At 38.0% G+C, this 12,414-nt stretch overlaps 1 protein-coding gene across 1 annotated transcript; it reads right to left on the reverse strand.

The window, feature by feature from the left end:
* Window positions 1–1,639: 1,639 nt before the first annotated feature.
* On the reverse strand, window positions 1,640–7,058 carry LOC110045833 (fibroblast growth factor 17-like). Its single transcript, XM_020751458.2, has 5 exons — window positions 5,805–7,058; window positions 5,593–5,626; window positions 5,086–5,197; window positions 3,296–3,411; window positions 1,640–3,049 (listed from the first exon to the last, which is right to left on the reverse strand). Exons 1-5 carry the CDS (start codon window positions 5,870–5,872, stop codon window positions 2,867–2,869), a joined length of 513 nt encoding a protein of 170 aa, XP_020607117.2. The 5' UTR covers window positions 5,873–7,058; the 3' UTR covers window positions 1,640–2,866.
* Between the last annotated feature and the right edge of the window lie 5,356 nt (window positions 7,059–12,414).

The raw sequence follows: 12,414 nt of genomic DNA on the forward strand, positions 1-12,414 counted from the left end.
AAATTGAAAGGTTCCATTGATTAGTACAGCAGTTGTTTTGTTTTGTTTTTCGATTTTTTTTTTTATGTCTTCTTTAGATTGGACCGTTGGTGTTGGCGTTATTCCTAACTTTAATCCCCAGTTAAATTCGTAATTTGGGTTCTACTTAATGTAGTTGTCATTATAATCAATCAGATATTCCGATAATCCAGGCTAAAAGAAGATCATTTTTAGTACCAAAGGCGCTCGTAACACTTCTGTTTTCGTTGTACACGTAAACTGTAAACTGTTAACTTTATGAAAAATAATAAAAATGTAAAACGTTAATAGTGCCTTTGTAAATCCAAAGGTAAATACAAGTCACCTTGTCCAGCTCAACTGATCCTGCTGTTTGGTGAAATAATTCCTTTTTCTTGTGTATTATCTTTCTTAGCTGTTTACTCTTTCTGGTAATTTCAGGCATTTGATGGAGATGAACTGAACAAGCCACTGTGACCTGAGGTTACATGTTTCAATCATTATTGCTTACTAGCAGTTGTTAAGGGTGACAGTTCGTCGAGACAAAAACGTTTTGTTTTTTTGACGGCTGAAGTCACCGTGTGCCATGTCGTCGGATCTTAATAGATTCACAACTGTTTTGTCGTTTTTGTTTTTTCTGTTTTTAATTCAATGAAAGAGAAGGTCCAACATTCTTTTTTTTGTTATATTGCTATGCTTTGGTACCAGGCTGTATGCCTTAGATATTTGGTAGCAGAAAATTACATACCCTTTCAATCAAAAGGGAATTTACTCTCCAGTAGCCTGGTGCCGAGCGTGGGAAAGCTCACCTTTGCACATAATGAATCTTGGAAAATTTTTCGTTTTGGTTTCGACACGTTGGAACGTGTTGCTCAACGGCTAATAAACACATAATCAGTTACTTTTGACACGGTATCAAAGAGACAATCTGATTTTCTCTTTTCGCTGCATGGTCACCGCGGCAGAGAGTGTCACCTTGTACCTTATTGTCAGCCGAGGGTTGGCGTGTGTTTCCCAAAAAAGTACAGCACTTTTCAATTGAGTGTCTAAAGCTAGTAATCAGAATTGGTTGTATTTTGCTTTACAACGTTTTGAGTTTGGCAAAAAAAAAAAAGGAAAGCAACAACAAAAAAACAATCAAGTTATAATCTCCAGCGCTTAGAACCTGTGACGTGTATACGTGCTTTGAGTTTTCATTGGTTCGTTGTTTTCTACGCTTGCTGTGATTGGCCATTGCGAATATTGTAAACTGAGTTTGCTTTAATTACACACAGTTTAAAATTCTTGCCTAGGAAACAATAGACTACGAGTAGTCTCTCTTTCGCTCAGTCCGTCGTGCGCGACGCGAAAGAAAACCGCGAGAAAAAAAATGGCCTCCACAATTTTCCCGTGGTTTTCTTTCGTGTCACGCACAATGGACTAAGCGAAAGAGGGACTACTCGTAGTCTAAGAAAACACTTGGCCAGTTAAGCCAGTATTAGGCAACTCATTAGTAACTGAAGGCGATAAAATACTAAATCCGGTTCTACTCTCATCGTTGGCTGAATATCTCCGTTATTGAGTTGTCCTTGTTGAATACTGTTTTGACTGTTTCTGATGCCGGAGTGACTTAAATTTACCGTGCACAGGAGCAATCACTGCATTAAAATTAAATTTATCTTTATTAACATTTTTTACACATAAATACCTTTTATTTGCATGTTGCAACATTATAATATAAATAATTTGCACGTTCGTGCAGCGGTATGTTTGAAATAAATTAAATAATTTATTAACCCAAATATTAATATTAAATTGAATTCACTTGTCGTTAAAATGAAACATTTTTTAACGTCGTCGTCTTTCAATAAAGAATATGAAATTATAATAATAAAGCTTCTTTGAATAACATACAAAGCAATTAAATCGGGATCATGTGTCAGGATTAAAATTAGGGTGTGACAATTCTATTCTGAAACGCCGTTTGGAGAAGAACATCAAATCTTAGTCGCTGCCTCAGATTGGCAGAATTAAAAGTACTTAATGGCTGGTGTATACTCAAAACAATAAACTGAGCATTGCAAAAATCGAAAATCATAGTACAGAAAATTAAAAGCATCAGGGAGAATTCTCAGAATTTCAGGGAGGACCTTCATTACAACTCAGTAAAATTCAAACAGCCAGTGTTTATCAGAATTATCACCCCTAGTATTACGAGGCAGCGTGTTATCTCAATTAAAAAGGTCGTGTATAAGCTAAATAATAGGCTTGGTCAAGCTAAGTATTAATTCTTTCTCTGCGAGGAGTGAAGAAGTATCAAACTGAGTTTGAAAAAAAATGACAGACTGAACCATATGAAAAGTGCTGCTCATAAAGGGTTTCATCCAAATTGCTATCATTATCTCCAGACTCTAGAGGATCTAGAAACGCTAAACGGAGTTAATGGAGTTTTGACGACCACAGGGTGCCGATGTTTCTGTCATTTAATTTAGTTTATTACCGTCTTTCCTCAGTAAGACAAACTGTAAAACAGTCAATATGAAATACAATAACAATACACAGTATCGTTTGGTGTTTTAAAAAGTAGATACTGAAAATATACATATGTACTTTCGAATAAGTTATGTGAAAAATATTTTCTGCTTTGAATAAATAACTAAATAAGTAAATAAATATCATATATGATTAAACAATTATTTTCATAACGTATCTTCCATAAGTTTTCTCTTTGGTAATAAATATATCTTTTAAGCGAAATTCAATATTGACGGCTTTTAAGTAGGCTCTTCACAAATAAATAGGTTTCTGTAATTAAATATACTTCTATGTTATAATACTTTTTAAGGTCACTGTACACCTAAAACAGTTTTAATTCGTGAACTAACAAACTCTAAGATTTATACGGCATAAATCGCGCGGCCTTCTGGAGGTTCGTCGTATTGTGTGGCTGTTTTACCTTTCCATTTCGTTTAAAACCGAGATACCAGCTTGTGTTGTACATTGACTGAAATGTTGTGTACCCATCGGAGAAGTCTTCTGAAAACACGCAGCGGTCTAAAGTGTTTCCATGCACCTACAGAGATCAGGAAAAACAACTTTTAGTCTCCCAAATAAAAAGGAAAATGTTTCCAGGACGACGCAGGTAAGCTCGGCAAAAAAGGCCCCACCCACCCCACCCCGAGCCGACCTGTATAGTACTTGAGTGGGCCTTTGAACAACAACAGATGTAGAGCTGAGTATCATCTGCATATAGATAAGTAGACGTTGATGGTCAGGTAAATCGGGTTGCACTTGATTTCGCAATTGAAAGTAAGCTCACCTCCAGTGTAAGGTCGCCATTTGGGTTGACACATAGGTAGCTGTTTTCTGTTACGGATCTTATTCTGACTCCAACGCCGAAACCTTCTACATAAGTTGATTCCAACTGCAACTTAGCTGAAACGAACAACAAAACAAGAAGATTAATTGCAAATCACGCTTTTATCTAATAGAAAAACATTCTAAGTTAAATTAGCATGTTCGAACAACACCTTTTTTTTTCTTGGCAACGGCTTATGGGCGCTTTATCTAGGGCTTAATTGAATTCTGGAAGAATCTTGACACAAGACAGCCCTTTCTTGCGGCAAAACTGAATTTCTTTTTTAGGGCGGAGTGTCTTAATTTGCGGGTGTACTCAAATCTGTTTTTAAGTAAACCGTCATTAGCGAAACTTCCTGAGCCGAAAGAACAAGTCAAGTTTGTGAATAACAACAAAGCACAAAGTCAAGCTCAGATATTAAAACAATGGGAAAACAAACCTATTGACTAAAGAATGTGGCATACATTCCGGGAAGCTTTCGACCCCGAGACTCATTCTTACAAAACATGTTTCTCCGTAAAAGGATGTCAATATTGTGTTTATAAAACGGTGTTTTTCTCCCTCGCCCACGCGAAAGTGCGAATTCATAAAATTCCAATGATGCCGTCTGTATCTTGTACACAACAACAATGAACACAGTTTTCGTTTCATTGAAGATGGCTTATTCAAGACCGTGTTCTACCACACAGGTGCTGATGACACCCACAGATCTTGTACTTGATAAAAGTTCATTGCTGCTAGCTCATTTATATAACAGAACTGACAGGAACCGAGACCGGCGAAAAGCGTTTAAAATACACATCTGAAACTTGAGAACTGTCTTTTCTTCAGTAAATAGTAAAGTTTTTTTGCATAATAGTAGGCCATGTTCAGTCGTGAATGAGCCCTGGGGGCCTAGTTAACATAACTTCTATAGCCTGGAAACTTCAATCATGGTCGCTTTCGTGCATACGCAAAACAGGGAACAGTGTCTCGAGAGTACATTATACATCTGCGACATTTCAGTACAGAGCACGTACTAAATGAAAGACGTTTTCTTTGGTTTCCAAAAAAAGAGCGCCAATATTTGCCGCCATTCATTCTTGAAATTTGCACATTGTCGGAAGAATTCTCTTAGAAAGACCGCACCGCTTTTGGCGGGAAAAATTACCTTTTGATGTTGGCGGCGTCGCACAGAAACCGCTAAACGAAGAAAGATCATTCACCGACTTTGTGCCATAATCCTTTTACCGTAGTCATAATCTACATTCAATGCCAATATTACTTGGCTTAATTCTTTTCTTAATTGTCTATTTGTGGTTGTAACGCTAAGCTTTCTAAGCGGTTCCAGTTAATGTGCACACAACATAGGTTTCAGTGTGTGTTTAGAACATTTTTACCGACAGAAAAGAAAGTTCCCGAAATGCTGAATTGACGGGGAACATAAGGGCATTTTAGGATAATTTGAAAAAGATTGAATCGATGTGTATGCCTTGAACCGACGCGAGGACAGGTCGGCCTTTTTTCATCCTAGAGCCGTGAAATTTTTGTTTGATACAAAGAAAGCTTTACAATCCTATGAACAGACAATGTAATTGAAGTGTGTAAGTGCTTGGACGTGGTGAGATTACTCACTTTCTTCTGGGGGACTGCTAAAAGATAAGTTTTAAAAGCGATTTATCAAAACAGCTTGGGTGGTCTTTTGGTAGGAGGTCAGGTTTTTGATATAATGTTTCTATATTAAAACGGAAAAAAAGATTTAAGTAACTCACCACTTGCGTCTGTCTTGAGACCCAAGGCATCTACATTGGAGCCCTCCACTCGTACAAATTTATTTGTATTCGTTGAAAATAACCAAACAGACCTTTCGATAGATACGGATTTCTGAAACAGACAGCGAGAAACATTGACAGATATTAGGGTTAATAACCTCGATTATTACATAATGACTGTTTATTCGCTATTGTTGCATAAGAATAGTCTAGACAATGAAAATAACGACTGAGAATTGACCTCCACGATGAAATGAAGTGGTGAGGAACTGAATGGGATTCCATTTATCTCGCGGGAAATAAGCTATTTAGACTACATTTGCGCGTGTTTATAATATTGGCTATTTGGATTTAACAACAACTATGTTTTCCTAGGGGATTTATACAGACACCAGTTCACATTACTGCGTGACGCGTGCAGCCCAACTACGTTTAGCCTGACGTAATGCTTGGACTGAATTAGCAAGGCTAAAAAAGTCCCGCTTTTATACTTGAATACTAACTCACCAGTACAGTAGAATCCAAAGGAAATGCAACAGTCCTGTGAAAAAAGCAGAAAAACTGTTATCTACTAGTGTTAAAACTCTTGTTGAATTAATGAACCCTTTGAAGTACAAGCATTTACGCGCGATATATTCTGATCGTAAAAAGCGATGCTTCGTACGCTATGACTAGCCACGTGGAACTCGAATCAAAACAAGGACTCGCATTATCCTCACCGTATTATCCTTGTGAAAATTAGTACGGCTAATGCCGACCACAATGTAACTGTTATACTGTACTTCATGTTTCTTTGTCCTGTTAAATGGATGTACGTTGTTCAAGAAAATATACAATTACGAGGCAGTCGTTGTCGGTGATGTCGCTTCTTACAAGAGGCTATGATGTGCTCTGTTGCCCTCGGTTGAATGATCAACCAATGCTCTAAAATCGCGATTATAAGCGAACATCGAAACCGCAGACGTCTAAAAACCGGATCTGCTCCTCCCAGCGCCGCTAGTAGCAATTTTCCGTTGCCTTAAAAGTCGGAAAAGTCCCGTGTCACGTTAACGCATTACATGCCCTGTCAGCAATGTCCAGGCTTGCCTAGCTTATCTACGTCGGAAATGACTCTTCGCACGCGAAGATCGAAATCAAAACGGCTGATGTTGACGTTTTTAAGTTGTCGACGAATCGAATCCTTAAGTGTCAGATTCTGCATTCTCAGCATAGTTTGATTCTTCTGTAGCTTTGTTTGTTATGACGACTCATATTGCTTTACTATTTTTCAATTCTGAACGTTTCCGCCATTCTTTCGTGTATCAGCGCAGCGGGGATAGAAATGATGTCATGCATACGTTTACGTCTTGATGAAGGAACTTCATGTAACATTGCGGAGTAAGCAAACTTTAAGTGGGTGCGAGGAAGTGACGGGAACCTGACTAGCAATAATCCGTCTTCTGCCCTCCATAAGTCAGGGCGAAGCTTCGTAACTTCCGGCCAGTTTTAACGAAAAGTTGACGAAAACAAAAGTTTGACTCAGAGTGCGTGATGGAACAAGAGAAACCTCAAACTCTTTGAAATATTGATTAAGATTTTCTGTTTTGTTGTTCGCGTCATACTCATGTGACGACGTCTGATAGGAACACCGAAACAGGATGAACTTAAGGGCTGTCACGCTAAGTGGAAGCCATTGAAAAGGAATCTTCGAGCTTTATGAATCTTAAATTTAGTAAAAATACCAAAATCCTATGAGACACCCACAATTTCAGCATGAAAAAACCTAAAACATTAATTCGTTCCTAAATAAAGAAATTTCGTCCTTACAAGCTAGCCTTGATAATTTATATTCACCAATTATCTGACAAATTTCAGAACTTACTGCAGAGCTGCAAGAAACCCTTTTGAATTCATGTTCTGCATAGTAAAAAATGTCGCTATATAATTTTAGTTTGAAACCACCTTTCATTGTGGTTGATAAAACGTTTTGTATCCCAACCACAAAACTGTGGAATTTCACAGTCCAAAATAACAAGTCTCCCTCGCATTACCACAAAACGGGAAAATCCTGTATTTCATTTATTTAGATGGACTTCTGTTTGCGTCATTTTCATAACCCTGTCGTTTTGCAGAAAGTTACAAATATAGTCAACGGAAACATATTATCGTTAAAAAACATCGGTATGTATAAAATTTTATTGTGTTCAAATAAAACCTTGGTGGAGGAGTGATAAGTCAAGTTATTTCACCCTATCGGAGTATTTTAGGACACATACGAGACCTTTCACTCTCGTTGAGAAGTCACGCAAACAAACAAGAGACTATCCAAAGTTATCACCCGTTCATTAATATCAGTTCAACTGAATCAAGTGAAGTAAATCAGAATTTTTTAAAGCCACCTTAAGCGAATTGTCAAGAGGATTACATGAGATAAGTTTTTGAGTTAAAAATGAAATCAAGCAAGCACATGGACCCTCACTCCAAAAGCCGATATATGGCGATAATCCAACATAATGCAGATTTTAAATCGGCCTGGAACTGTGCTTAAATAAAGTAGAACTAAGATGGGATTGAAAGTATGTTATTGCTATAGTTTGTAGATCAAGTAAGTCCGGGCCATTAGTGCTTGTCTTTGGTTTTCGCTTTCGCTGTATTTTAAAATTTGACACAAACCTACTGAGTAACTTTCGCTGTAGCAGCCTTTAACCGACAAAAAAACTTCATCAAAAATAATTCGTTCGCTTATTATGCTATTTCTCCGGCGACTAAAATAAAGGTTCAAGTATTTCATGTAATGTTTAATTTTGGAACACTATCACTTAATTACAATTGTTGATTGGTGTGGTTTAATTTGAGGAAGTCCTTTCGCAGATATTTTTGCCAAAGCTACGTAATCTCACGTATTAATCTTCTCCTTCAGATACACTACTATAAGCTGTTTTTCAGTACTGTTTTGAATACTTCCGCTTCAGTTTTCTTCCCAATCCTTTCACAAAAAGGCTGTATTTAGATATTGGCATTTGATCAAAAGTACACTGAAATGAATTTTACCATTTTAGAGAAAAAACTGAAACCTCAGGGAACACTGCACGATTTTCTTGCCAAAATTATCCATGCACCTCGTGTGCACAGCTGGCTTTGAAAATCTCTTGGTCGATTTCTTTGACATGCAACTTGTTAAGTCGTACTCAGAAAAGTCCATCTAGTGTGTCAGTTTTTGAACAAAGAAGTTTTCGTGGAAACTGAACTTGTTATGTGACGAGAATCTTGTTATTGGTCTTTGTTCTGACCAGGAGCTGACGCTCGAATCGTCATTTCAGACAAAGTCACCATGGCGGTTAATTTATCTCAGTGTCATCTAATATGTGTTTCACTTGCTCGTCTACATAACCAAAAATGTTCTTTAGAAGCTAATAACAAGGACTCGTAAGAAAGCTTTAATCTCAAAGAAAAACTTTTCCACGGACTGATAAAAAATACATCGAGGAGACAATATATTTAGTGTATTTTACAGTTGTTTTATGTTTTTAACCGGTTATTTATGAATTAATATTATTTTGTTTTCACAGGACCTCACTGAATACCACTTTTCAGTGGATTGATCCCCCTGTATAAAGTTTGTTATTATTATTATAATCGTTCAAAATGATAAAGGCTAGTAGTTTTCCATGGTAATAGATGTCCAACAGTAGCAATTAAATGTACTCATGATGATAGATGCGAATGCAGCCATAACACTACTGGAAAAAAGACCTGAAAAAAATTGATAGCTCAGTTGGGAGAGCATTGCACCGGTAATGCAAAGGTCGTGGGTTCAAGTCCCGTTCAAAGCCTGAAAATTTTTCAGGTCTTTTTTCCAGTAGTGTTATGGCTTCGCTCGCATCTATCATCATGGCTAGTAGTTTTCTTTACTGGTAAAAGAATTTTTCCGTGTTTACGTAGCTTCCGGCATTGATACGATATTACATTTAAATCCGCTGCTATTACTGTACTGTCTACGACGTACTAAGAGTGACGATGAAATATGCAACTTGTACAAGTTACTACAACACCTTAAAATAGAATTTAAAAAGCAAGCTTAGCAGTTATTACTGTCACGCAGTTTTCAGAGATATATCAAATGACAAATACGGAACTCTAGCTACTTATAAACAAAACGTCTCAGCGAAATATAGCTGACGACAACAACTGGCATTCTCCCGTCTGCTGTGAGCTAAGCCGAGTTGAATACTTTAGTTTGAAATCACTGGTAACTTAATTCGGCAAACTGTTTACAAGATAAAATGAAGATGAATGCTCCGAAGAAATACCAGTATTAGCTGATGTTCTACACTTATATGTTAGACAGTAAATAGAACAGCAAAAATTGTTACATCTAGGATTATTTTTTTCCACCATTACATTGTTCGTCTTTTCCGTGGGCAGAAGTGTGGTAAAACGCACCATGGAAAGTTCAAGTTCAGCGTTTGTTACCATTTTCAGTCATTTTGTAACACATCTTGACCGATCCGAGATATTTTATTACCATATATAGCTGTATTTCTAGCCAGTCATCGAAGCGTGGGAACTACCGAATATTCTTTGTTTCGCTAAAAGCAGCTAAAAGATATCGAGTACAAAATAGGTAGGATTCTCGCGGAACGGTAGTGTGACGTCACTGATGTCTTGTTATCTATCGTGTCACAAAGAGCCAATCAAAATAGTGTAAAAGTAGGCAACAATGAAAGCACTATCATCTGGTTAAGTTTAACACTGAAAATGCACTATAACTACACGATCAATGTGAGCCTTCTAAACTCTCACAACACTTCTAACGTTTCAACGCTACAACGCTTCTATGTGGAAGCGGCGTGGCCCAGTGATGGGGCGCTAGATTTTTAATCCGGAGGTCCCGAGTTCAAATCCTCCTCTCTGCCACTAGATGGATTTGATGGTTTGGTGGTCCCAGATTCAACTCCTCCACGCTTGTAAATAGCCACGTGATCAACCTTCCGCCAGTTGGGATTTTTAACAATTTTCTGTTTAATTTACAATATTTGTTTGCTTATTTCAGTGTCCACAACTAGCACAGCAGTGCTAAACACTTCGACACTTAATTAAAGTCATTTTTTTTCTCTGCAAATCAGTTTTTCCGCCTCTTATCTATCCGAGCAGATTGGGTGTATGTGGGTCATAATGTCAATTAATTAACTAATGTAGGAGAGGCAATCGATACATCTTATAAACTCAATGTCTATTCGCTTGGGATCAGGGATTGATCACAGTCCCAAACTTATAAGGTGTACATTCTCAACTTTCGTGAGATTTCATGAGCCAGTCACGTGATGATTGACATCTGATCACTGGGTAGTTTTATAACCTGTGGTTTCTTGCTGGCATATCGTACCCTGACACTGCAAGCAGAATTTCAGCGGTAAAAAAGCCCAATTTTATCTGACGTCAATCTTGGCCCTTTCCGTCACCAGAGTACGTAAAAAAACCGGGCTTAATTTAATTAAAGGCAAACAACAGGTATAAAGATAGATTATAATGCAGCCTTTACTGGGCCGTAGTAACCCCGACCGGTGGCTGATAGTGCAAAGATCTCCAAAATTTCGCCGAAAAAACGAGGGAAAACCATACCGTTTTGGAGTCTACACTCCGTGACCCAGTGAGTGCTAGCTGAGGTCGAGGTTCCAGCTCTGCTGGCATCACTGCGTAAGACACTCATCTTTCAAACAGATACTGATCTGCGAACTACAAACTTACATGTAGCAAAATGATGGGAGGTGGGTAGCGTTTGATAGACTAGGGGGTATTACAATACTCCTACCGTTTCATCTTGTACAGAATAACCGAAGTTGAAAAGCAAACTGTAATATGTGTCTTTCACAGTGATGCCAACTTTCCAATTCTAGTTTCTAGGCTTTTCTATACATTATCACGTCACATACCCATCTCATCCGATCAGCTACCCTCTGTACCTATAAAACCAACATGAAGAGCGATGGCTCTAGAAACGTCACTGGTTTGACCCATACTCAATCTTGTACACGTAGTCCAATCTCAAGTTCCCTAATGGCTGCATGCACAGGCAAACTGATCATCGAACAGAATGATTCATTATCAATCATTTTATTTAGGTTTAGTTAAGTTCACGGTGTAAAGACCAGAACTTACTTCTAGCTCATTCAGTTTGCAGTCCACGTTGAGTTAGGCTTGAGTCAAGTTTTTTCCTCTCCTCTGTCCGGTTTGTTTGTAAATTAATTCTGCTCTATAGATCGAATATTATGCAACTGTGAAGGATAGTGCGGAGTTTGGTGGGCACATTTTTCATGCTGACGATGACTTGCAGTTAAATGCTTTTCAGCCCACCAAGCCACAAACAGTTACACAATGTAAGCTTTCCGACTGAGATTCCTAGACGCCAATTAATCCCAGCCTGCGAACGCAGTCGGATCTCAGACCAGAACATTCAAGTTCTCATGAAATGTTTGTGCTCCGTAACGCAATTCCTCGGCAACCGGAAATGACAAAACTACGGTACAATGCATGCAGGTTAAAACGCGCGCACTTCCGGGAAAATAAAACTCCCATCCTGTCTTAAATATAATACATTCTACTCCACTGTGTCACGTTGTTTTCCGCTGGACAATACCTCCCAATAAAACAATGTATAAAACGTGAAATCGTACGGCGCTAGACGATAAGCGTTGGTGTTAAGACTGTCAAGGAAATAATACCACATATAAACTGTTTTTAACTCTTTCAAACGGTAATTGAAACTGACTTTACAGGGAACAGCGCTTTGTTGTCATTATAACGTTATGCTTTATTTAGCGGCGAGGCTAATCGCTAATCGCTTCGATCTCTTAACCCCGAACATTATGAACTATGCAAATATTCTAAATTGATCACTCGCTTATTTTAGTGAAGGCAAATAAGGTCTACTTACTTGTAAAATGATATCTAAAGTACAAAATAATTGGCAATATCCTGATAGAAAAAAGCATGTGTCTGTATTATAGCTTCTGAGTTGTAAATAGTACATTGACTATCGCCCTCGATAATGCAAGCGATATTTTTAGGCCATCATTTCAAAAAGAAACTACCGAAGCTGTCACTGACGTCCTTCCAGTACAAATATAACTTTTATTTACTTGTCGGGCACCTTTGTGAGCAAACATCAGTGTAATTATACTTGTCTATACCTCCATATAGTTGGATCAGTTTTTAGCAAAAAGAAACAAAAAAAGAAACAAAGTTTCCGTGTGACCACCACTCAAGAGTATGTATCAGGAACCGCCAACACTTATAAGCACATCAATTACTCCAACGCTAAGTGGGTGACTAGACATGTCTCCCACTGGC

This window comes from Orbicella faveolata, unplaced genomic scaffold, assembly GCF_042242905.1.
Source record: "Orbicella faveolata isolate gen_17 unplaced genomic scaffold, um_ofav_v1 contig_24, whole genome shotgun sequence".
Lineage (NCBI taxonomy): Eukaryota > Metazoa > Cnidaria > Anthozoa > Scleractinia > Merulinidae > Orbicella > Orbicella faveolata.